Source organism: Nycticebus coucang, chromosome 11 (assembly GCF_027406575.1).
Source record: "Nycticebus coucang isolate mNycCou1 chromosome 11, mNycCou1.pri, whole genome shotgun sequence".
Lineage (NCBI taxonomy): Eukaryota > Metazoa > Chordata > Mammalia > Primates > Lorisidae > Nycticebus > Nycticebus coucang.
In genome coordinates this window covers 124,947,494-124,974,445 of record NC_069790.1, presented here as the reverse complement: position 1 = coordinate 124,974,445, position 26,952 = coordinate 124,947,494, and the positions used below count along the sequence as shown (strand labels likewise).

The following is a 26,952-nucleotide window of genomic DNA, read 5'->3' as shown; positions in this document are numbered from 1 at the left end:
GTCGTGGCCTGGCATGGATGACAGTGGAGTTAACGGGAGCAGAGGCTGGGAGGGGCCTCTGATTCATCAGGTGCTATGGCTGTGAGTGGATTTTCTTCCTTCCACATTTGAATTCTATTACATGAGTAAAAATACCATTTTATTGAATGCCCAGCTTGTGAACAGACTGCTGTAGGGTGACTCACGGACAGCAATGGCCCTACATGGGGCAAATGAAACAAAATAAAAAGATTTTATTTAACAAGAACAGCATCAATGTATAACTCGCCTCTTTTTCTCTGCACATTGGGTTTGGGCTTGATCAGTTCTTCCCATTTTATGCCCATTCTGTCAAGGCCAGCATAGAAGGCCCAGAATTGGAACAGGAGTCCTTGGGCAATCTGAGAAGGCACAGGTGACGCTCTCCTAGCTGCAGAGTGAGGTGTGGTCATTTCTTCAGATACTTCAAGAGTTAGATGACCTACCCCCTTTGCACCTGAAGTAATAACACGTGCGATCACAACTTGCTCAAAATTAAGTATTTCTGAGACAAAGAAAGTTCTGAGCCAGAAGACGCAATATCTTAAGTGTTAAAAACTGTTTCTATGAGGTAAGTGGATCTCCTGAGCTCATGAGTTTAAAGACCAGCCTGAGCCAGAGCAAGACCTCATCTCTAAAAATAGCTGGGTGTTGTGGCGAGCGCCTGTAGTCCCAGATACTTGGACGCTGAGGCAAGAGAATCACTTGAGCCCAAGGGTTTAAGGCTGCTGTGAGTTATGAGGCTACGGTACTCTACCAGGGGTGACAAAGTGAGACTCTGTCTCAAAAAACAAAAAAAAAAAACTGTTTCTAAACTGCTTGGGTTTGGCTCTAGAATGACCTGAATTTTGCAGATTGGAAAAAACACGACCCCTTTCTCTTTCTGGCATGTCTTCCTCAAGCGTGAGCTACCATGGTGGCCTGTGTGGAGGGACGTGCTGTCACACAGGCTTCTCGGCCCCAGGAGCGCCTCCTGGTGCTGCCCAATCAGTGTAAACCCTAGACACACCGCACCTGCCCAGGGTGTGTTCTGGAGAAGACCCGAAATACAGCACAGAAGACAATGGCGCAGAGAACCAGCTAAGTAATTTTGGGAAACTTTCAGCTAATAACATATTACACATTTGAACTCTTAAGACAGGCAGCAAGAGCTGCTGAGACGCCGTTTACCCTCCTCTGCGGCTCTCAGTTCTCTCTGAGCCTCAGTGGCGGGTCTCCGTCCTGGAACTATGTGGCCTAATTGATGTCACTGAGTCTCACTTATTTTGGCACTCATCACAGTACTGGGGTGTCTGGCTCTCCCCAAGGTGCTGTCTTTGTACCGTCTGGGTCTGAGAACAGGCATTTTTTCAGTCCAGGCGACGCGGGTCGCTACCCACCCCTCATCATGCCATATCCTCCTCCTCCTAGAACAGCTCGTCTGGGCACACACACCACCTGGGGCGTGGAGGGACTCCAGGGAGCCTGTGCTGGCCTAGGGACCACACTGTGTGTACTGAGATCTAATCCCCTGGTGGCCTCTGAGAAAGTCGGAATCAAAGGGGCTTGGCAGAAGGGGCCTACAGGCAAGGCCTCCTGCCTCCGAGGGGGCCGGTGTGCCTCACGTCTCAGACGTATGAAGGATGGTGTCTCTCCTCCCTCTCACCCATCTGGAGAGGACAAAAATTATTCTGTGCTTCTCAAATTTGTGTCCATTTAAAGGTGTTTAAAATCTAAGCTGACTACGGCCCGTGATAGAGAAGATAATAAAAAGACTCCACCTCTGTGTCTGCGTCAGACACCTGGAAGGACTTTCCCATCTGTCACTAACTTGATCAGATATGCGAGCATGGAGGTTATCAGCACTCAGCGTTAGAGTAAAGGACGCTGGAAGCCGAGAAGATAAAGCTGTCCTGAGCATGGTCAGGAGACAACTGAAGCTGGATTAGAATCTGGTGTCCAAGCAGACGCAGGCCCAGGGCCCCCACTCTGCTGAAACATGGATGCACTGTCGTTACAGGAGGGTACAGGTGCATTCCAGGCTCCACGCTGCTCCGTGTGGGGCTGGCCGTCGTGACTGGGCTCTCTGGCAGCCCCCGGTCTTTTGTCCTTGGTAAGGTCCGGTATCCTGGGCTTGGGCTGCAGGTAGCAGGGCTGGAGGCTGGAGGACTTCATGGTCTGTGACTGCTCATGTAGTTGGGGCTGCTGTGACAAGTTCCACAGAGGTCTCCTGAACCATAGAAATGCATTCTCTTGGTTCTAGAGGCTGGAAGTTGGCATCTGGTGCAGGCAGGTTCATTTCCTCCCGAGGCCTTGACCTTGGCTTAGAGCTGCCGTCTTCTACCTGTGTCCGCATGTGGTCAACTGCGTGTCTCTCTGTGTCTGTGTTCTCATCGCCTCCTCCTATAAGGACATTACTGGAAAAGGGTCTACCCCAAAGACTGCATTTAACCTTACTCACCTCTTTAAAGACCCTATCCCCAGATGCAATCCCATTCTGAGGTCCTGAGCATTAAGATGCCAATATATGGATTTGGGGAGGAGGGACAAAACTCAGCCTATACCAGTGGCCCTGCCTGGCCATTTGGTGGAAGGCATGGCATGTAGCCAGTGCCCCAGCAGTAGATTAGGAGGCAGTGCTCTGGGGACTGGCAGGCTCAGTCTTAGAGTGAAAGGCCAGTGGGGTAGGGCACCCTGGGTGGCAAAGACCAGGCACCTCGCTGACACAGCAGTCACCACAGGCCATCCCTGGGCCAGCAGAGGCAATGGGGCCACAGCTCTACCCCAGGCTTTCAGGAGGGCTGCTGCAATTCTAGGAGGGGCAGGCACCGGAGAAACACAGAGCGTGCCTGGCAGGGCCAGGGAGTGGCCAGTCGCCCATCTGGGATGAGGACATTTCCTAAAGACAGAACATCAGTTCTGAGGTTCTCTGAACTAAAGAAGGGGATCCTGCCCTGCCTCACGAGCCTCCCACTCAGCCACGCATTGGCCAAGGTACCCTCACTCCGGTAAGGTCACAGAACCTTCTAGGGGCCCTGGGGGCTACATTCAGGAGCCCACTGTGCTGAGTTTCTCTCATCTCTACCTATGACCTCCTCTCTAGGCCTCAGTTTCCTTATCCTACAAGTGGGGGGTCTCTCAGGTCTCATCCATCCCTAAGGTCTGTGTTGCTGGGGCAATGGGAATGGAGAGAGAAAGTGCGTGGTCCCTGTCATGGCCAAGCCCTTCCATATCCAGGGTCCTCATGGGGGTGGGGGCTAAAAACACTTGTCCCATCTCATTCAATACTAGTGTTTGGGGGATAGAATAGGATCACTTTTACCTCCAAACATCTTAAATACTCTTACTAAAACAACAACATTGATTTTTAACAAATGTCCCAGCAATAATCCGCTATCGCTCACACAATAGCTGGGAACTGCCCTCGGCATTAGTGTTCTTTGCCGAGGGCAGTTCTGTGTCCATAGGAGTGGGTTGAATTTCTGAGCTGCCCCAAGTGTGAGTTCTCGAGAGACTGGGCAGTGGGTGGCTGCCTTAGAGCCCTAACTGTGGTCTCAGCCCTGAGCTCTGCCCAGTGAGAAAGATGAAGCAATGACTGGATGTGTATGTGATGCTACGGTCTGCATCAAAGAGGAGGGAACACACGCACCAGGTGCCCACATGCCTGCCCACACTCCCTCCAGGTGGACGCCCACCCAGAATGTTTCTGAAGGGAGAAGAGTGGGGCCTGTGGGGCTGGTACAAGCCACACTGTTTTATTCTACCTTTTCCCCACCTTTTGTATGTTTTTAAAAAGAAATCAAGCGATGTGTCACCATTTCCAACTGAAGGATGTTTTGGAGGAGCTGTTTTTCTAGCCACTAGGGACCAAGAAATAAGGTATGTCTGTTGAGGCTCTGTCCTCTCTGCTGCAGAAAGGTCTCAGCTCATCTAGATCTGGACTTTCTCCTCTTTTTTCCTACTATTTTTACTCACTGACACCTGCTGCCTGGATAGACAGGACCTTGAAGAAATCATGGAACATCTTCATGTCCCCAAAGTAACGCCACACACAGTTTGGTCTGTCTCTGTAGCTCAAGACTGTCTGTTTTGGAACAGGACTTGAGGTACTCACGTCATAGAGGTCTGCTGCCCGCAGGCCCCTCAGGTGTCCTTTCCCTGATTGGGGGTTGGGGGAGTGGTGTCAGATTTCTTGAAGCAGGTGTCTCCAGGCTTGGCCCTGTGGTCTGGGAGGTGGGACAGCCCCCTGTTCAAATCAGCCAGGCCTGTTCTTGGACGGGGTAGAGTTCCTGGGAGCTTGGGCCTAAGCCCAGGATTGAGGTGTGGAGGCCGGGTGAGCGGGCACTCTGCTGAGGTTCGGCTCGGGCTCCTGTGGCACTGCCCTGTGATCCATCAGGGTGAGCAGAGTGTCAGGAAGCCGCAGCGCCTCTGTCCAAGCGTCTCTGCCCCTACGCAAGAGCCATACGATGTCCTCTGGTTTGCTTGTCAGCTCCAAGGCCAGCTGGCCCCTTCTGCATAATCCCTGCCTGTGCACACCCTCATTAATGTGCGGGTGTGTGTGTGTGTGTGTGTGGCCTGTGTGCCACGAGGCACCCAGAGTGTCTGAACTCTTCATCCTACTCATTTACACTTTTTCTTCCTAGATATCTAATGTTTCACGAGGAAATGTTGCCATTTGCCCACAAGTATCCAGAAGACAAAGATGGAGGGTGCCTTACTAGATTCCAAAAATGGGATTTTTCACCCTTTTTACTTTGGGCAAGTGCCCTGCAGAGGTGGTTCTAAGCAGATGACCTTTATGTTTTCAGTAACAAGACAATGAAAGATGCAGATCTTCCCCAGGCAGCAAATTATGAAACAAAGAAACAGATTATACTAAAGTTAATCTTTAGCTCAATGGACAAAGGGTTACACTCATCAATTAATGCTTATTGGACCTCCACTGGGCACATATTATTTTTCAAAAATTTTATTTTAATTTTTATATGGCATCACAGAAGAGTTTAAAAAAAAAATGTCTGAGTTAGACCAACGTATTTGCCTGATGTTAGAAGGGTTCAGTCAATATTTGTTGAGAACAAGTGAATTCACACCAGGCTCCATTTAGGCTGCAGAAGTGTCGCCTCTGCCCTTCCTGCCACCCTCACTTTTTCTTATTAGGTGTTTTTCAAAACCAGCGAACTCCTTCTGAGCTGTGCTAACCAGGGGGCAGAGCTGTGCTAACCAGGGGGCGAAGCACATTGTGAATCAGGCGTCCAAGGCCCTCACTGAGAAGATTTTTAAACTGAGGTTGAAAATTTGCAGCATTTTCATGTGGGTAGTTGTATATTTCTTTTCATTTTATCTACAATGTTTGCAATTAAAGAGCTTTTTTGAAACTAGGAGAATACTTTTTAAAATGGGAAATCAAATGGCTGGGCCACTTTTGTATTCAATGATGAAAGGGAAAGGTGCTTTTTAACTTCAGGAGAAAGTCAAATTGAGCCAGATGACCTCCATTTGGAAATCCTTAATGCTGATCCATTATGAATTTTTTCCCTTTTTGCCACTAAGTTGAAAATAGGCTCCAGGATTAAAAAAAAAAATAATAAGTGATCAAATTCTGGAAAAGTTTCCCTCCAAAGTCACATTGTTCTTATTTTTATTACTATTCTTTTTTACAACCTACATAATTGATATATGTCTGTAAGTAACAAGAAACACTTGCAAAATATTTTCTTTTCAATAAGAATACTTATTTCCATTATTGAAGTTATAGGAGACAAAATGTACTGTATAGTTTGTGGTCAATTGTACTAAAATCTTTGTGTGTTTACTCCCAAGTTTTTATGAATAGCACAAATTCACCTGTTTAAACATAGACTTGATGGTAACTGGAAGCGCTAATGTTAATTCTGTTACATGTTACCTGTTTTTGGCTCCTTATAAAAAGCTACCTGAAATCTCACTGATTAAGTCCAGGTGCAATTCATTTTTATATATAGAACACTGGAAACTTATCAACCTTTGGTTATTTCTCACCGATATGAGCTTCTTTAGATTTCTAATTATATTGTCTAAGAAAACTAAACAGCCAGTGCTATTTGCATATTATATGAAGAAGTGTCATACAACAAACTCACAGCAGTCAATTAACATAAAAGCTAATTATATATCTCATCAGCTTACAAGAGTTTCTGAATTCATACTTCCCCTGTTGTAGCCTAAAGCAAAGGAGCTTTGAATTTTCACTTCTAAATATTGACTTTTAACTAATATCAGCAGTGATTTCAATTTTTATGGATGAAAAGTTAGTGATTAAACTGGATGCAATATTTGCTACGATGCAATTAAAATTTTACATTAAACCTCTAGAAAGAAAATCTTTGCAATAATGTGAAATTAAGTATCAGTCACTAAACAAGTTAAGTACTGGTTTCACATCTGAAGGACACTCCAAAATAGTGGTAAAGATAAGTGACATTTATTGGAGACTGTCAGACTGTCATGGCAGACACACCACATCAAGGGTCTTCATGGGCAATTGTGTGCTATAATGTAATGGTATTCCTGCCTGGTTGGGATAGCTATGCAGCAAGAAATTTGCTACAAGATTAACAGAGACACACTAATGAACAAACACGGCAGCGTCCTGTAATTGACTGTTATTAAAATGCCGTCATAGATGTGTGTAATAAACTCCCCGGCCCCAGTTTTCTAGAGACACCAAAGCCAGAACTTTCCACTACCTTTTTCCGTTTTAAGGTTGGAACACAGGTAGCCCATCCCATTGCTCACACAGCAAGCCGTGCTCTGAAGAAAGGCGGAAATACCAGAACGACACACAAAAGTATGGTTTAGAGTTAGGGGTGAGTTTCAAAAATGAGAAAGTGAGGATTTATTCTGATTGGGGGCCTCCAAGATAGTACTGAAATTATCACAGACCATTTTTATATCTCTAACTTGTAGCAAACAAGTCTGTGTGTAAAAGCAACAGCAAATAAGAAAATCGTGCCCGAGAGTCAGTTTTCTCTCTTTCTATTCATATTTTAATGAGGTTAGTGTCTCTGAGTCGTCCTGGAGGGCGGAGGCAAGGCTCCTGTAAGATTTCAATAGGAGATGCTTTATTGACAAGCACTTTTCAACATCTTCACAGCAGAGAAAGACGGACTTAGCTTTATTCCACTGGTCCCACTACTTATTGCAGTCTTAAAAATCAAAACACTCTCAGAGAGAAAGGCTCAATTATTCCATGAAGGGTCTTTAAATTTCCTGAAGGCAGTTCAGCCAAGTGACATCATTTTAAATTCTAATTGTGTACATTTTAATGTATAAAGAACTGTGATGTATAAGCATGTTTTTCTAAACTATTTCCTCAAAAAAATCTGATGCTTTGGGATTTTAAGGTCAAAATATTTTAAATCTTTTGTAAAATGAACTCTACTCATTCCATATTGGCCGTTCTCCCTATCCTGTGTTCAGTGAACATCGTGGTTCTGAGCTATCTGTTTTCTACTTTTAAAGAACATTTACTGTGAAGGCTAGCTAATTACATCAAAAAGCCAGCCAGTTAGAGAAATTCATTCCTTGAAATAACGTATTTGTGTTAAAAACAGGCACAATAGGCACTATGTTCAAACATGTAAAATTATACTTTCAAAATCAGGGGGAAAAAAACCATCCCTCATTAGGTGTAAAGTTGTCACATAGAGGGGGGACTGTTTTCAACTGGCCCTCAAAAGTAAGTTGAGAAAGGCCTTCCAAAATCACAATTTCGCTCAAAATTTTTATGTCCAGCAAGTTTTGCAAACAGCTCGTAATGTTTGGGCGATTTCTAGAGCGGCCTCTACTCAACATGAACTCCACACTCTGGGCTGTGTCAGGGCTGGTGTTCCATGGGGACTGAGTTGGTAAAAGCCTCTCCGGGCAGCAGATACTGGCCTCCTGGCATTTCTGCCTTCCCAACCCCCATGTAGTCAAGTATGTTTAGTTTTCAGATGCGGAAGGTAGTGGGGGAGGGAAAGAGAATGGATTTCTTGATTATAGTTAGATTTTTTAAAGGAAAGAATCTACTCTTTACTTTCGAGGAAAACAATGCTTCGTTGGCATCCGGAAGCTACTATGAACATCTTTTGTATCTGTCTCTTAAGAGTATAATACTTAAAGCACATGCATTTGGGGGGGGCTAATCTTTCTGATAATGATCTGTGTCGATTAATTGTAACTTAAGAATTTATCTCTTAATTGTAACTTAACAATTTATCTCTGTATTTTATACTTTCTCCAGTGGTCAATGACACGTTTAATTCTTAATATCTGTAAATTCGAAAAACAGATTTTCTGTTTGGTTTGTTAATTTATGTATTGTGTGTTACATGTGTTTTAAAACTAATAATGCTTGAGAGGCACGATCAAAGCATAAATAAAACCAGCTCGTGTTTGGAACGTGCAGTGTGAGCCACTGGCACAGTACAGTTTTTGACTGCAGACATTTTTAAAAATTAAAAACACTGAGAGTCTTAAAAACTTGGTATTTTAGCAGGTAAATGTGGTGGTGGGTTCTAGTTGCATTAACAGTCTAACTGCAAATTTGAATGCGTGAGTCCTGAAAGCAGTTCCCAGCGAAACTCAGGTTTGGGGGAGGAAGGAAAGATGTTATTACCTGTGCACGTGATAGCGCAGTTGATCGTGAATCGGTGGCGGTGTTCCATTTCCCTCTTCCCAAGTTTCTTTTCAAATGTTTTTACAAAGTTGATTCCTTATTGAAAGTGTGGGGACAACAGTGGTGATACCGGGTGGCTTATAATGGAACCTAGATTTAAAGAGCACAGACGCACACCCACCACCCTGCGCTTTCATGTTAATTCCGCCGCTGCGGCTGATCAGATTTGTGGCCAGATGGCGGTGAAGCGCGGAGACCCTTTGTGCGCCCCGAGCGCCTGTGAATGTCGCGCGGTCGTTGGCACCGGAAGGGTTCATACTGCGTCTGAAAGGGGACAATGGAGGCTGGATATATCAACACTGCCGAAATCGAGTTCATTTGCGATTCAGCCCCTTTCACTATGGTTGTCAAGCAAACTTCCTACTTTGATCAGCAGAGGGTGGAGAGGGAAAGGGCCCGCAAAGGCCGCGGGCTGCCGCGCGGTCCGGGCGCCCTTGGCGGCTCCACGCCCCCTTCCGGAAGGAGCCGCGGGGACGCAGCATCCTGCACCTTGACCCGTCTAGACGGCCCACAAGTTTTTGTCTCGGTTACCAAGGGCGAGGGGTGCTCTTTGACCCGCGCCCCGCGTCCTGCGGCCTCCCGGCCGGATTCCGGAGGGAGAGGGGCGCGCGGGCCGGGCACCAGCTGTCCCGGAGCGCAGCCCGCGCGGAGAGGGGCTCCTGGCCGCGTCTTCGCTGGCCGCTGCCCCCGGCCCGGCCACCAGCGCCGAGGGGACCGGCGGCCCAGAGAAGCGACCGGAGGAAGGCAGGACTGCTGGCTCCTCCAACTCCTCACCGAAGTCAGGGGAGTTCTGAAAGCAGACCTGAGCTCGCGCTCTCTCTTCCTCTATGGATAAAAGCCTTTCTCTGTGCTTGGAGCTTAACTCTGTATGGTCGATGACTTTCACAGCTGATCATATGCGTGTAGGATAGTTGTGTAGTTTCTAGTCTGAAGGTAAGTTTTTTTCCTAACCACTTTCATGTGTATGTACTTTTTAAAACGAGAATTTGAGCCAACCTCTTACATTGTGTAAATGTTAGGAAGGTAGTCCACGTTCGCGCCTGGGGATTGCGTTGTGATGTATCCATGCTGCTCGCAGGAAGGTCTCTGAAGTGAGTCTCCTTGCTGGAGTTTCTTCCAGGTGCCCCTGGCCCAGTCCGAGGCGTTCCTAACCGACCTCTTGGATAAAGTCTGTGAGCGAATGAACCACTACAAGCTTGAAGAAGACCCAGTGACCAAAGGGAGAACTTTCAAGAGATTTGCTCCAAGGAAAGGAGAAAAAATATACAAAGAATTTAAAAAATTCTATTTTTATTCTGATGCTTACAGACCTTTGAAATTTGCGGTAAGCAGATGAACCTTACGTTTGGGGTCCTCTTTTTGTTGTTTGCTACTCTTTTTTGTCTTTGAGTTTCAAGACACTGAACATCAAAATGCACCTGTTTACTTTGCCCTCTGCTGCTTTGTAAGTGTTAACCATGCTTTTAGTGACTTCCCTTTAGAGACCCTGAAGGGGTTGTGATATTTTATGGTGATTAACAGAGACATTTAAGTGATATTTTAGAGGAACCACTGTTCACAAATGCCAGGGACTTGAAAACACTGTTGCACAATCCTTTGCTCAAAGCATTTTGTTCATGTGGAGACTTGGGAATGGTCTCTGTTGGTGATGTTGCCAGGAAGGTCTTTCACGGGGTCCCATATAAGGAATCGGGGGCTGCAGTTTCTAGCTTAAGATCCAAGTTAAAACGAATGTCATTTTCGAATATTTATAGCCAAATGACGGGGGGTGGGGGTGGGGGGGTGGCACAATCATCCCTTTTTTCCCTAAGGCTTCACAGAGGAGAGAGACTTTTTTCCTGAGTTAATTCAAGTATTCTAGCACAAACTAAGTTAAACAAAGGCTTAGGTATGATAGTTGGCTTAATGCCAAATTTCCTTCCAGTAGAATATTTATTTTCCATGAACGCTGGCCTGTGGCTTTCTCAAATGTGCCTGGCAAAACATACTGCAATATATTTCATTTTACTCAACACTGTTGAATCAGCCGAAGTGGTGGGCAGGCCTGTTTTAAAAATGTATTAATAAGTTCACACACTGCCCAAAATGTCAGGCATGCTGAAACCTTGAAATAAGGGCTTTAGCTGACTTTTGAAGATTTCATTTTAGTTAAAAAGTAAGGACAATAAATCAGGGTTAAAAGTATCATTGAATAGGAATAGCAATGAGCAAACGTGTTTGTGTCTCACAGGTTTTAAATAAACACATTAAAGTTGAATTTAAATATTTTTAAATGTCGTTTAAAAATTTTATGAGTCTTGCTTAATGAACTCAAAATGATTTACAAGTCTCTAGTGAGCGCCTTTCAGCAACTTCACAATGCCTAAAAGTGTGATCTGGTAGTTCTTTAACAAAGAAACATACTCCAGTTAGAATTTAAGATTTTCAAAGGCAAGAGCGAATCTGAGCTCCCTCTTCTCTGAAATGTCACATTTTGGGGGGGGAAAGTGAAGTGAAATTTGGGATGGATCTCTAAATGGTCTGAAGAGAAACTCCCCTAAGTTAACTGTCAAGCTTGTCCTCCACAGTGAAATTGAAGATGCATTTGTTTTGATTGCTGGGGAGGCTTAATTGTTTTCACACTTTCAAGCCACAAAATGGATTATTATGTTAAATCTGAAGAAAACTGGCTTAACTATTTCAAGGACCTTTGTCCTTTAAAGTACTTTTTTAATTTAATTTTTAAAAAACTAAGACTTTCAGCTCAGCCACATAGGAGGCCCATTTCTTCCTGGGGTTTGCATTCTAGTTTCAGGAGGGGAAACAAACAGAAAGAGCCAGGTTTCCTCCCGAGCCTCCCGCATCTTTCAGCAGCCTAATCATTTAGTTTAGTCCCAGGAAAATGATGCAATTAACATTCAGGGAAGCGGGTGAATGCCATGCAGTGATGTAGTAAACCAAAAGGGCTAAGAAACGAGGACCACCTTAACCACATGGTTTCAATTTTTTAGCTAGTAAAATGTTGCTAAGTCCTTCCTAACAAGGTGCCCCTCCAGTGTGCCTCTGTACTCATGTGTTGTTATTGTGTCTCTACAGTGTGAAACTATAATAGAAGAGTATGAAGATGAAATCCTCTCCCTTATCACCCGGGAGGCAGGCCATCTCGCTGACAGGCTGTGCAGCGAGAAATCAGGTACTGTGTCTGATGTAGCACGACCCGCCACCTCGCTCTCGCTCCCTCTCCCCCGCTGCAGTCCTGTCGCAGCCCACAGCCCTGACACAGGGCTCCACCACCTCTGCTTCAGCAGAAATGCCACTATGTGAGCCACAAGGCAATGTGGCTTCACTGTCTTTCCTCCACATTTGAAACAAATTCAAGCCTTCTCAGTTTCCGGTTGTAGTGGACCCTGTTCTCATTCAGGATTAGATGGGTGCAAAGCCCCAGCTTTTTAAAAACTTTTAGGGATGGAATTGTCTATTCTGGACCAGGAGAGGAGACTCTCACTTTATGACTTAGTCACTACACCAGCAGAAGGTGGGATTTTAATATTGTAAGAAAGTTTTGAAGTGTTTTTGTTTGGTTGGAGGAGGGGTGCTGGGTAATAAGCTTTTAGGTTCCTTTTCTGTATCAATTTCATAACATTTTTTTTTTCTGGCTTAGAGGCTGGAAAGTAATACTTGACTCATATTCTTAAACACATACCTAACACTTAGAAGCTAGAAAAATGAGCCGAACTTTATTTACTATACATGAAGTTGAAAGATGTCATCCTGGCCCATCATTTAAAAACTAGTTTAATACCTTTATGAGAATGTGGTAGAAATTGTACATTCTTTTAAAGTAACTTTGGGAAAAAAATAAATGGACATGTAAAGACAGTGAGTTAAAGCCAATGGAACACTTTCAGGCAATGGGGTCATGCAACAGTCAGTAGTTAGCAGTTGTTTACAATAAAATATAAGATCCTTATATCAAATTTAGTGCCAAAGCCCTTAGAATAATGGTTGTTGCACATTTGTACCCAAATATTTATTTTGTTAAAAGTTATTTTAGAAGGACATAAAGTCCACATTTAGCAGAACAGGCAAATTTGGGTTGCTTTCTATTTAAAATGTAGTTTTAATGGAGCTTTTGAAAGAGTGCAGTGACATGATGGAGTCAGGTTTCCTCAGGAGTTTCCGATTTTTTTTTTCTTTGATGTCCGGTATATATGTAGGAATTTGTGATGATCATAGCCACGACTTCCCAAAACATATTTTTGAAGCTTTTCAAAAAATTCAGAGATGTGTTATCTGCATTAAGGTATAATCAAAAACATGATGAACGATATTTGAAATATTTGTTTTCCTATTTTTTTCCTCATAAAGAATTTGGACATGCCACCACCATCTATGACAAAATGCAAATTATTTGCTCCATGAACACCCAAATGTTCCAAAAGGACTTGAGTTTCACCAAATGTTCTGGCAGCAGTTGCCCCAAATAATAAGATTCTAGGAAAGACTCTGCTCCCAAGTTCAGCAATATGACCTAAATTCAATGATATTAACTACTGCCTATCTTCATTTCTTCTCTATCATTAGAATGAAATTAACATTAACTTTAGAGAAAGTACAAGCTTCAGGAATAGCAAGAGATATGTACAACACTGCTAGTATAAGATAAAGGATAGTTAGACAATTGGCATTTGATCTTTTAAAAATGGATTAGGTGGAGGGAGGTGGGTGGGGCCTTGGTGTGTGTCACACTTTATGGGGGCAAGACATGATTGCAAGAGGGACTTTACCTAACAATTGCAATCAGTGTAACCTGGCTTATTGTACCCTCAATGAATCCCCAACAATAAAAAAATAATAATAAAAAAAAAATAAATAAAGACATGATTGCAAGAGGGACTTTGCCTAACAAATGCAATCAATGTAACCTGGCTTATTGTACCCTCAATGAATCCCCAACAATAAAAAATAAATAAATAAAAAAAATGGATTAGGTACTTACCACTTTGAACAGAACTACTCTGAGTAAAGGGAACCACTCTGAGCTGAGCTGCCAATGGCGGCCCCACAGCAAGGTGGGCCAGCCCTTTCAGGTACGTTTCCTCATGAAACTTATTTATGGATGTTCTAACCATTCACAAGTTAAAAACGGAGAATAAATTAGTTCTAAAAAGAGACTAGCCTTCTCCGCCCAGCAAAAACAACTACTGTTGAAGTAAGTTAACAGCATAGGAACAAGGAAGAGAGTTTTTTCAGACATAAAAAGTTTTGCAAGAAAAAGCTAAAGCAACACATCCGTGATAAAAACTCGGGTGCACCACATAGCAACAGAGAGGAACTGTATTTTAGCATCCTTGGAAGGTTTGAGACAAGCGTGTGAAAGGTGACACTTTTGCATCATAGAAAAACTCCAGATGCACTCGAACATAATCCAAAATACAAGTAGTGCATTTCCTAATAGAGCGTGACACTCACACTCTGTAAAGGCTTCACCTTGTTCCATCATACCACATATGTAAGAGCTTTGCTGTGACAGGCTTTCCACAGTGTAAACGTTCTAAAGATGTGACTGTGCCTATCTGTGTGCACGTCGAAGGCTGTAAAACTGTACATTAAAAGATAATTGCTAATATTGTTCAATCAAATACTGTATGCCAAAATTAGTTGTTCAAGTGAAGTTTTGTGATGGGGAAAAAGATCTTTTTAATGTCTAGATTTTTCTCAAACTGGAAATAAATAATGTTGAAGTCAGGAAATAATAAATAAATGCTATTATTTTAAAAATTCAGGTAATACAGAGTTATCAAGACAGTAATCATTCATAACCTATCACTACCGACATTTTAACGTATGTATCTGTAGCCATGGTTAGTCATGGGGTCATTTAGCATTATATCATGGATAACTTTCTATGTCAATAAACAATTCCACACTGTCATGCTTTAAAAAAAAAAAGATAACTCTTCACTGAGCGTATATTGTATGCAAGACACTATACTGAGCTATTAAGATATTCACATATTGCTTTTAGGAAGATAAATAATTATTTAGAAAACAGATATTTGTAAAACTGGAGATTTTGTTGGAAGTATAGTTCCTTCCTATACTTTGTATGTGAAATTTTGCTTTTTTACTACTAATCATTTCACTTATTTGTGACTAATTTATTACTATTACACATAAACAGGTAAGGGCACGTTTACAGAATCTTCAAAATATGAAGGCTCTAACATCCACCCCCACACAGAAATAAGTGGAAGGAAATAGAGAAAACATAGGTCAAAGTTCAGATAACTGTGTTTGAATTGAAAAATAACATCCGTGAGATTTTCATAAACACATGTCATATTTTTGATAAGTAGAAAAAAGATCCCAATGAGTGGTTATAGGTTTGCAGATGACTCTGTGGGTACCATTATGATTTTATACACTGGACAGAATCAAAATGATCAAATACACTCTGTTCTTCGAGTATGAGAGTAATGGGAGGTTATTCTTCAGGTAATCTCTTTTCCTAGGCAAAAAACTAAAAGTACGTTCATTAGATTTTTTTGGTGGAGTATCTCGTAGCATATAACCCAGGCTTCTCCAAATTGTGACTTTGATGTCTCGAAGTGAAAATAGTTAGTCTTAATATGATGTAAGGCCATGATCAAAAGTAAGCTGTGTTCCACGCAGGGTACGGACATATCCCTGCAGATGGTGAATACTCTGGTGTTTGTGGAGGTATTTGATAAATAGACTGTGTGAGGGTATACATATAAATACAGAAATATATTTTAAATGTTAAGATTTGATATTTGATATCAAATCTTAACATTTAAAAACATCATGACAGATGAATTTGCGAATGTAACCGTTTTGAATGCAATATGTGAATACAATATCAAGTATCTAGAAACGTTTAGCCACATTTAAGGTACAAAAGCGTGTGTACCTTTTAGTATAGCTCTCTCAACGCTTACAGGGGTATTAAATTCTGATATGATGACTATCAAAAGCGCGCCTATTTTAGATAAATAATTTCACTGAATAATCCATAGCCTTTTTCAATAGTGATTCCACTAATTGCTTCCAGTTGGAAAAGTGGTGTGTGTCCGAGTATCTAGCTTCCTGTCTGGTCATCGGCTTCAAGGCCAAGTGTGCTGTGCCCTCACAAGCTGCAAAGTGTCTCTAAGCAGATCTTAAAATACTCCCAGAGCTGTGGGTGAAATGACCTTGCTTTAAAAAAGATTGAAAGAGGAGACAAGAACAGCAGGGCCTGGTCACTGTGGAAAGGCTGTGGGGTACAGCTGTACCCTTCTTTCTGCTTTTGTCTATATTTGAAATTTTCCATAGTAAAAGTTCCAAAAATATGCTTCTATCAGAATGTACTTTTTGCATAGTGTAAGTGACTCAACGGGCTGGTACTTAATGTGGTAGTGATGCTATTTAATTTTTTTTTTCCAGATCTGTGTGAAATTTCTCCTAATCATACTGAACTCTAGGAATGACGTGCTACTAGTTGTAAGAGAAGAGTAAAGTCACATCCCAAGGTCAATGCCTGCGTTTTATGTTGGTATATTGTCTTTCGTGATTAGAAATTCTGTCTGTTGTTTATACTACGTTCGTCTCCTATGATTTTTTTTGAAAATCTGTTGTTTGGCATCATGACAAACCATGGCTCTTTCTATAAGTGAAACCAAGGAGTATGTAAAACTTAAATTAGCTTTGCAGATTTTGATAAAAAACAGGCTTGGCAATAAAGCATTTTATTCAGGATTGGGGGGAAAAGTGAAGCCGTTTCATAAACAAAATAGAGCTTTCATAAAGTGCAGCAAATAGTTTGTAGCAAGGTGTATGCACATAGGTAGGTGTTGCAGACACCATTTGATAAGAACTTGATTGCATTTCTCAAACACTTCACTGGCCACAAAGTTGAGAAAATAAATGTCAACAAATTCCAGATTTGGTCTTCTGGGTTAGATATGGTTGTTGGTTAAAGAAACAAGCCCATATTTTATTTTTTAATCAGAAATGAAATTTAAATTTCTAGAAACCACAAGTTTAAAAACTTCCTCATCTCTAAAATTTAGTGGAATTCATAAAAAATCACAGATATTTTATAGTGAACAATAATCATGTTGGTCTCTCCTGAACATGAACTCTGAGCTCAGATGATTTAGAAAGCTGATTTATTAGTACATCACGTGTTGAAAGAACACACTAAGGCTGTGCTTTGTTTGAACTCTCTTGGTTTTTGTTGTTTTTTTTGGTAAACATTTTCGGCTAACATTTAATGTGTAGATTTTACTACTAAATAATCTATCATTCTTCTATAGGGACATTTTTTGGAGGTGTGGAGATGAAAGAGGGGTGGAACCTGGGGGAAATTACTTTTTTGACCACACTTAACGTAATACGTAGTATAGTAACAATCACTCTTGAATATTTTGTTATCTCTGATAAATTTGCATTCAGTGGAATTGGACCTAATTACTTAAAATGTCAGGTGATAGTCTGTGCCTGTTTTTAAGAAGAAATTCTCGTTCTTGTCGGTGAGAACTGAAAGGGTCGGGTGATGCAAATTCTTGCTCTAAAGGCTAAAACTGTTTGCCCTGTAACTACGCAGTTGCCTAGAAAGCCCCCTGCTCCTGGGAAAGGCTCAGCTGACTCCCGCAGGAAACAGCTTGTACATTTAGGAAAATTTACCAAAATTAAGGGGAAGAGATTTCCACACCCCCCGCCTCTTATTAAAAGTCAGGTTTTTAAGGTAACATCACTTAGTTATCTGAGAAACAGAAAATGTGTGTGTTTTTGATATATTTGCAACTGCTTAAGTTTTCTAGACCCTACAAAACACACCGAGCTTGCACGCTAGCTGCTATGCAGGGTATGTAAGATTTAAGGATAATTAGCTCTCTTTTCCAGTAGGGTAGTAAAATTATTATTTAAAACATAGTCTGTGTATCTTTGTTTAAATGTATCTATCTAAGGTTAATTTGTCATTTGAAATAGTTAGGTCATAAACGTTTTCCTAACTTGGGCTTTCTTGGTGAATATCCTAACAGGGAACGTTATTTCTTAGCAGGGTAGAGACCTTCAGGAGAATATGGCGAGAATTGTGCACTGAGTAAGCTTCTGTGATGAATCTGAGAGTTGTAACAGTGGACCTGTTACTGCATGGCCTTTGCACTCTCACTAGCAATCTTTAAAAATTCTCAAATATAGACAACACTATTGAGAATCATAGAAGTTAAGACAATGTGGGCTCCCATTTGTAGCCTGAACAGGCATGAGAGGCTACCTTCTTCCCACCAGGATGGTTTTCCTTGATGTAGGTATTTTGCTTTGAATGGAAAGAACCAGGCACATCTAAGGCTTTGCTAAATATGGCTTTCCAGGTGGTTTTTGTTTTGTTTTTATTTCTCAGTAAAAAAATGGTCTTAAGTCTTACAAGATTTTTCATGACTTCTATATTTTTTCTTGCCAGACTTTTTTCCAGATCAAACTTGCTAAGCTCATTTAAATATTTGTCATTTACTAGGTTACCGATTAAAATCACATAAGTGATAATACACAAACCACTGACTTTCCTAAGTCTGCTGTGATTCACAGGTTTCCCTCTGGGTCATTGTCAGGTCACCCTGCTTTGCCAATAAAGAGTAATGAGCTAGAGAAGCTTCCAATTTGATGTCTTTGCTCGCCACATTCCTGCCTTTCAAATGACATTTGTTGACCCCCCAAATAACAATAGAAGCCAGGAAAAAACCTCAAAATTCAAAAACAAAAGAAACAAAGTATCCCTAGGGTATGAGAGAAAACTCTTAGAGTTGATAAAAAGCTACCTAATTCTAGGTCCAAGAAAAATTCCTGAAGAAATATGGGGTGGAGGCATAACAAGTATTAAAATAATAAGGAGAAAAGTCAGGTTCAAGGCTAGATGGTTCCAAACTGTGCGTTTATAAGATGGTTTGTCAGGGTCTCCAGGAAGACATGTGTGAACCTGTTCTCCATAAAGACAAGACCAAATTGGCAGCCACGCAGTGTCTTTTTTTGTTTGTTTTGTGGATTACTGTTTGCTAGAATAAGCCAAGACCAGTGGCTCCATTTCACTAAGGACTGGAAAGTGGGACTGAACCAAAGTCTCATGAGGGAAAGATCAATACTTTACGAACACAAGCCCTGAAACATAGTCAGCAGCTGGTTATAGTTTTAACATCTGTTTCTCAGTTTAGCTTGATGTTTATTCATATATGCATGTACTAACTTTATCTAAATAAAAAATTTGAACTACATATTAATCTCAAAATTCAGATTGTAATGGTTTATGAGAAAAAGCCATTCTTTGATGTGATTTTTGTGGTCCGTGTTAAAATTTGATACAAATTTGTGAGCTAATGTGTTGAAACCCACTCAATAGGACATGGCATAGTTTGATACCGAGATATAAATAACAGTGACATTAAATTGTCACAATCAAAATGGACCTGTTAGATCCAAGTGCGTTTGTTAAGGTTATTTACCTGTAATTTAATTCCCCTTTATAAGTTTCTTAAATTCCTTCAGATTATTTGCTTTTACAGCAAGACACTGATACAAAGTGGATAACAAGATCAAATGCAATAAATAAAATTGAAATGTGGCAGCGATTCATCGCGCTGATGTGACTTAGGAATGATGCGATAAATGACATTGTTCTCTATTGGAGTTTAACTTTTTGCCCCTCTCCCTAAACATGAACCTGCTGAGGAGAAAGGGCCTATTCTTCACCATCTGCTGGGAGCAGCAGAGGTGTGGTGATACTTGACATCACACTGGCTCATCTGCCTGCGTGGGCACCTCGGAGAAGTGAGGCCTTACGTCGGAAGGAGAGTTGGTAAAGACGATTCTTGGGTGTCCCATGAGCCTCTGTCCTTCTGAGTTCTGTGGCAAAGTCCCCCAGCAGGTGGATGGCTGTCTGGAAAGAAACAGAGATGTAGACATACCTGCACACAACACACACTCACAGCAAGAGTGGGCTCGGAGAGTTGGCCAGAGCTTCAATTGCTCTAAGGCAGAGGTCTCGGAGAACAAGTACCTGGACATTTTTTTAATTCCTTAAAGAAAATAAATCATTCCTATGCTCCATCTCTTGGAGAATTATCTCAAGATTTTCATGAAAAAGAAAATGTGCTCTAAATTACAATGAACATTAAAAATATTCTACCTCATAACAGCAAGACCTTTGTAAAACAGAATCTTCTAGAAGTTGCTGGAAACAAAAATGCTATGAGGTTACGCTGGAAATACATTAGAATCTTATCATATGTGTCATTATTATGGAACATGGATTCCTAGAAACCGTGGATCAAATCGTATCTCCTCCCAAAATAAACATAATAGCACTGAGTAAAAAGCCCAACGCAGTGAAGCCAGCAATGAAACAGATAGCCCTGCTCCCAGGAAGCCCCGGGGTAGGTGGCTTTGTGGAGTCACAGAAGTGGCAGTCTGCAGTGCTGCTCCAAGCAGACATAACCTTCCGAGAGCTGACAGGAGTCCAGTAGCTTTCTCCTCCTCTCAGGAATGTTAATGCACCAATATCTGAGGAGTACAGGTTACATAACGGAGCACAGACGCCTCATGTCAGCTACCGAAGCATGGCTGGGACTCAAGAAGTGCCTGTAAGCGACACGTTAAAATATTAATACCAACTTCAAACTTTGTGAATAGCAGGGTTGGCACCTGAAGAGTTAGGATGTGCTCCTGACATCTCATATTAAGGTTTGCCTCAGCAGCTTTCTGAACAAGTGGGAATTTCTCTACAGCACATCCTCTGATATCGGCCAGTACAGGGTGACTGTAATCCTGGAGGTGACACCATGTCAGCAGAAAGAGAAGATTTCAATCAGGCCATTCTCATTGTCTGATGGAAGGGATCTTTATGACTCTGTTCATCAGAGGGCAGGGATGAAGCGCCTCATGCCATATGGTTCATAGGCAAGAGTGGAGGGCAAAATATAGGCTGTGAAAAATGGACCCTACTTAAAGCAATGTGCTTTTAAAACAGAGAGAAATCTAATGCAAATGTCGGTTCAGTAAGTGTTATTGAATTATTAGACATTTAAGTAAAAATACACCCCTTAACTGCCTTTATATGCAATTAAAGCTTTGATTAAATATTAATGCCCTAAGATTAAAGGGCCACCAGTGTGTGTGTTTTGAAGCAGTACCCCCCAAAGATGAACAGGAGGTGCTGCAAACTAGCCCCATTGTGTGTATTTTGCAGGTGCTAACACCTGGGCCAGATTGGAGACCCCACTGGCCAGCCCCTCCTGAGATCTGGGCCAGCCATGCCTGGGCGGAGCTCGGATACCCTGGGAAACTCCCCGACTCCTGTGAGCCCCCGGTGATCCCTAAAGCAAGGTCCTTCTGTAGAAAGCGAGGAGCAGGTTGGAAGGGAGGGCTAAGCCATCAGGACACAAACACCTGGAAATGCAGTCACACCCGAGACGCTGTGCTAATGGGAGGCGTCTGCCGGGGCTTAAGAAAGCAGCTGATTATTTTATGTTTAAGAAACGCTTTTCATTCTATCTGATGGTCATGTCTCAAACCTAGGCAGATCTTAGCATCTTAAGGGTTTTTTGTTGTTGTTGTTTGTTTGTTTTGAGACAGAGTCTCACTTTGCAGCCCTCAGTAGAGTGCTGTGGCTTCATAGCTCATTGCAACCTCAAACCTTTGGGCTCAAGCAATTCTCTTGCCTCAGCTGCGACTACACGTATTCTTCACAATGCCCGGCTGTTTTTAGAGACAGGATCTCGTTCTTGCTGAGGCTGGTCTCAAATCCATGAGCTGGGGCAATCCACCCACCTTGTCCTCCCAGAGTGCTGGGATTACAGGAGTGAGCCACCATGCCCAGCCAGTGTCTTGAGTTTTTGTGCCTTCTTTTCAGCTACTGGTGGTGGGTCCTGGATGGTGGGCATTGTCCCCTAGGCGGGACCACGGCCTTGTGTAACAGCAGCCGGGGCCGAGGGAGCAGACGTGCCACCCACACTGTCCACAGATGCCACACCAGGATGGAGCCTGGACCCCTGGGCATGGTGGTGAGGGTGGGGACGTGGCTGGCAGCCCCTCTGTCTGTCTGTCCTGAGGGAGTTCCTCGCCTGGCCTCCCTGCTCAGAGCTGCCCGTGTGAGGATGGGGACTCTGTCTGTCCGTGGTGAGGGAGTTCCTCGCCTGGCCTCCCTGCTCAGAGCTGCCCGTGTGAGGGTGGGGACTCTGTCTGTCCATGGTGAGGGAGTTCCTCGCCTGGCCTCCCTGCTCAGAGCCGCCCGTGTGAGGGTGGGGACTCTGTCTGTCTGTGGTGAGGAGGTTCCTCGCCTGGCCTCCCTTGAGCAGGCTGTCTTTAGCCCGGTTAACACGGGTTCTTAAGGAGCCAACACCTGCGAGGCACAGACAAAGCGCGTGTGCAGGAGGAGTCCAGCCGGGCCTCCCTCCACCTCCCTCACACTGATCTGTGCCTCGGAAAACCCAGCACAGCTCGGGGCTCTCTGGGCTGAGTGGGGAACCCGAGAGTCATGTTTAGGTCTCAGTGTCCTGTGTGTTCTGGTCTTCTGAGACTGTCTGGGGAGCTCTCCTGTAGACTCCCCAGAGAAAGGGCCGGGGCCTAGTGGGGGTTAGGTCTGGTCTGGTAACTGGGATGCGGGGCCAAGCACATCGGTCTGTCCTGGATGTGAATTACCCAGGTGGATTTGGGTAATTCCTTCTCCCTTTCAGGTCCTCTCTGTTAACACTGCCCACATAGGACTTAGGTCCTAGTGGCCTCTTGACCACCCAGCCCAGAGGCCTGGATGCCTGTGGTTCTCAGCATCTGTATGTGAGCCCTTGGCCTTGCCAGGCTTCTGCTCTGTGAGCAGATACTAAGGAAGCACTGCGTGGGTGCCCACGAAGACATGAAGAATGCCGTGGGGTAGGGACACCCCCACAGCCAGGCCAGGCATGACGGGCAAGGAGGGGCCTGGGATGGGGAGTTAACTGGGATTTGTAATCCAGAGGGCAGCCTCTCCTGGAGCTGGGCAGGACTCGGGGCCCTGGAGGTTCACAGGGTGGACTGGAGACCAAATAGCCCTAGCTGTGAGCAGGGAGGGGACGCTAACACACTGCCGCCACAGAACTGGCCATGGGGAGTGGCTCTCTGGCCAGTGGCTGGGTTGGAGTGATGGAAGGACGCCAGGCTGAGAGCTCTAATGACGGGAGGAAATAGTGGACATCTTTGGAATCTCTTTGTTGGGGTAGATCAGGGAGAATCCACACTTGCTGGGTAGACCAGGGGGCCCCTCCAGTCCCTCCAGTCCCTCCCTGGCCACCTTGAACATGGCTCTCAAGCTGCCCTCCCCCCAGCCTGCGAGTGTTCCCAAAGGTGTAACAGAGAACTTTCCTGCGCTCGGGTCAATTCTTGGTTTTGCAGGAGGAATAAGAGTACTGGGAATTCCCAGGCCTCCCTTGGGACACCACTGTATGCACCTGAGGGTCAGCCCACGGCTTGGATGAGGGGCATTATTGAACTTCAAGCTAAATGCAGTCACTGACTGTAAGACCCTGTCATCTGTATTTACTGACTTTCAGCAGGGAGAAACAGCTTCATTTTTACTTGCTAAGTTAGAGTTACCGTGCTGGGTGACTGGGCTGCCTGAGAGGAGATGGAATCTCTTTGACTCCATTGGAGTTTTTAACCTGTATCTGTTTAGGTGCCTGTGACCAGTGTGTTGTCTGGTTGCGTCCCCTCCAAGGGCCCAGCAGAGGAGAGTCCTCAACATGTGCTAATAACTGAGGATCCTTGGGCAGTGGGTTCTTTCCTCATGATTTCACATGAGCTTCTGAGCAGGGCTGTTGGAGCAGGGGTAGGCCGGGCCTCCCCAGCCTCACACCCACCCAGTGTCCTCCTCCTGCAGATTCCTTCAGGTCCTCCTCCTGCAGATTCCTCAGAGATCCAACCCACGGTAGCCTACGGGCCTCCTGGCCCTGCCTGGAGATGGCCCTCCCCTGCCCTGCCCTGCAGCAGGTGGCCTTTGGGCCCCTGGTAGGACCCCTCGGAACTCTGACCCTGCAGAGGTGGCTCAGAGCTCTCGTGGGCCAGCCCAGAGTGGGTGGCGTGCTCTGCCACCCATCTTCCCCATTCAGGAAAACTGCAGAGGAAGATGCCCAGCAGCCTCCTTAGCTTGTGCTTCTTTATTTAAACCAGACCCCCCCAAAATGCAAAACAAATTGTATCTTCTGAAAAATAAAAAGCAATGCATGTATTTAGAAAATATAGATTTGGGGCGGCACCTGTGACTCAGGGGGTAGGGCGCCAGCTCCATATACCGAGGGTGGTGGGTTCAAACCTGGCCCTGGCCAAACTGCAACAAAAAAAAGCCGGGTGTTGTGGCGGCCACCTGTAGTCCCAGCTACTCGGGAGGCTGAGGCAAGAGAATCACCTAAGCCCAGGAGTTGGAGGTTGAGCTGTGTGACGCCACGGCACTCTACCGAGGGTGACAAAGTGAGACTCTGTCTCTACAAAAAAAAAAGGAAAGAGAAAATTTTAAATTCTCCCAAATCCCATCATCCAGATAATTGTTTGAATCCATGGGTAGGCACATACATACCTACAAACACATGTGTTGGAAATTTCCCTTCATGTCATTCAATATTATTATACAATGTAGCGTTTAATGACTACAAAGGATTTACTCCATGTTTATATGTATGTCACGTTTATTTAACTAACTTCCTGTATTAGTTTATTTAGATTATTTTCAAGATTTTATTATTGAGAGCAAGACAGAGATCAGTCTTTTTTTTTTTTTTTTCTGAGACAGAATTGCACTCTGTCACCCAGGGTAGAGTGCTGTGACATCATAGCTCACAGCAACCTCAAACATTTGGGCTTAAATGAGCCTCCTGCCTCAGCTTCTTGAGTAGCTGGGGCTACAGGTGCCCCTCATGACACCCGGCTGGTTTCTCTATTTTTTGTAAGATGGGTTCTTGTTCTTGCTCAGGCTGGTCTCAAATTCCTGACCTCAAGTGGTCTTCCTATCTCGCCCTCCCAGGACTATTGAGGTTATAGGTGTGAGCCACTGCACCCAGCCTGAGATATTAATCTTTGCAAGTGAATCTTATATTTAGCAAATTCAAGAAAACTTCCTTCAGGTAGAATTGTATGGGTGTAAGTGTCTCATTCCAGGACATACAGCACTGGTATTGGGAATGGATGACAGTAGGCAACAGTGGTGACAGTGGGTGACAGTGGCCAATAGTGGGCAACAGTGGGTGATGGTGATAGTGACAGTGGCCAACAATGGGTGACAGTGGATAGTAGGTGACGATGCATTACAGTGACAACAGTGGGTGATAATAGGTGAAAGTGGGTGATAGTGGGCAACAGATACCAATAGTGGGTGACAGTGAGCCACAGTGAGTGACAGTAGTTAACAGTAGGGGCCGTGGCTGGGGCTGCCAAGGCTCTGCCAGTCCTGCTGAAGCTTCTCACTGTTACAGGAAGGTTTCAGGGAAACTCGTACCCACACTTCCAATAATGCTAGCCAAGCCCTCCCAGTGCACCTGACACCCTTACCTAAGTGAGGAGCAGGTGAGTGTTGTCCTGGGAATCCCCTCATCTTCAGCTCCAACACAAGGGAACCTCTGCTCTCAAAGTCCGCTTTCTAGGGCTCCTTAGCAGGCCGCAGGCTCCTGCTAAGGCCAGTGTGAGCACAGGGCTTTACAGTCCACACAGTCCCCCCCAGCATGGTTTATTTCTTCCTCAGAACTGTGCACAGAAATACCATTATTTTCTGCACCTGTGGATGAATAAATAACCTAGGGTCTTGTGGGTCCAAGGTCAAAGGCTAGATTCCTGCCTCCCTGGGGTGCCTCTCAGACGGGTAAAGACCCCAGGCCTGGGCCTCCCTGCTGCCAAGGGCCAAGGGCCTCCCTGGAAAGGCAGTGGACAGAGCCAATCCCTGTTGCCCTCAGTTCCAACATGGGAGCAGGACATTGGCAGGATCAGGTTGCTGGGCTTGGTGCCGGACGTTGGGAGGCAGCAGGACATGGTGTGTCAGCACTGAAGCGTTTCCTTCCTGAAGACCAGGTCTTTCTGGGCAGCACTGTTGTGCTCATTAGGACAGGTCAGATGTGGGCTTGTCCACGGTGACGTCTCTCTTAAAGATCATGGCATGAACATGTGTGGCAACAAGAGGCTGGAGGGCACCACGGTGAAGACGGGCCTCCGAGGTGTGCTGGGGCAGAGCGGAGGGCCCCAGGCTGCAGGCGGGTCAGGCCAGCGAAACCAGGGGAATGTGCAGACCTCTCGGCTGTGCTGCAAAGGCGGTGCCCGCATCTCTAGCAGAGCCAGAGGCTCTTAGGAGCAGGTGGATCAGAAGCTTTCCTCCCAGGAACTGACACCTTTGAATGCAAATAATTTTAGGGTGATGCCGTGGGGTTCAGCCTTTCTCCTCAGACCTGCTCATTGATTGTTTGCAGTTGTAGTAACAACACTGCTTTTGAACTTGCCTTTTCTCCCTTTTTTGCCCTAGAGAGCCCGTCGTACTTTTGGCAAACCACATTCCTGTAAATCAGAGCTTCTTAACATTTTTTAATTCCATAGGTCCTTTTGGCAGCTTGGGAGGGCTATGGATGCTGATGGACATAGCCCTCTAAGGTGAATATATTTAAATGCATAAAATATGCAGGATCACAAGGAAATCAGTAAAGTTTAAAAAACTATATATTTTCATTGTGATGTGTCTCTCTTTACTAATATATTTAATAACAAGTTAAATATATGGTCTGTTGACAAATTCTGAACTAGTGAACAGAGATGATGTTCGGAGATGCCTGTGTCCTTGATGGTAACGTATCTGTGGCCACAACGTCGCGGGTGCTGCTAAATTCCCCATGGTCTGATGATTATTTCAGGATGAAAAGAACTGGTTGATTTCAGGTGGACACCAAGCATAGTGAAGGATGAATTTTTCCCACCCAAGTTCACAGGCCCAGCTTCAGAATGTCTGCTCTGAAGTAAACAGAAATGGACAGTTCTGCTTGGAGGAGCCTGGAGCACAGAGCGGCCGAGCACTTGGTCCAAGGCGACACTGCGAATGAGCTTCTGTTTAATACACGGCCCGGTCGCGCAGCCTCCCACCTTCTCCACGTTAGCACTTGGCTTAAAGTGGGTACTAATGCAGAGATTTCATCCTAAACTGCTTCCAAAAGATTAATTGACTACATTTACTAAAACGATGAAGACTCTTGGTGAAATTACAAGAAGTCCATAAAGCATTTTAG

General features: G+C 44.2%; 1 protein-coding gene across 3 annotated transcripts in view; it reads left to right on the top strand.

Annotated features, from left to right (window-relative positions):
- Positions 1 to 26,605, top strand: part of CNPY1 (canopy FGF signaling regulator 1) — a 130,822-nt gene extending 104,217 nt beyond the window's left edge. For all 3 annotated transcript variants that reach the window (XM_053608889.1, XM_053608890.1, XM_053608888.1), the window contains exons 3-6: positions 9,819 to 10,022; positions 11,774 to 11,870; positions 16,124 to 16,209; positions 26,584 to 26,605. In XM_053608889.1, coding sequence (XP_053464864.1) covers positions 9,819 to 10,022; positions 11,774 to 11,870; positions 16,124 to 16,161 — 339 coding nt within the window. In that variant the 3' untranslated portion in view covers positions 16,162 to 16,209; positions 26,584 to 26,605. The remainder of the gene's footprint in view (positions 1 to 9,818; positions 10,023 to 11,773; positions 11,871 to 16,123; positions 16,210 to 26,583) is intronic.
- The last annotated feature ends 347 nt before the right edge of the window (positions 26,606 to 26,952 follow it).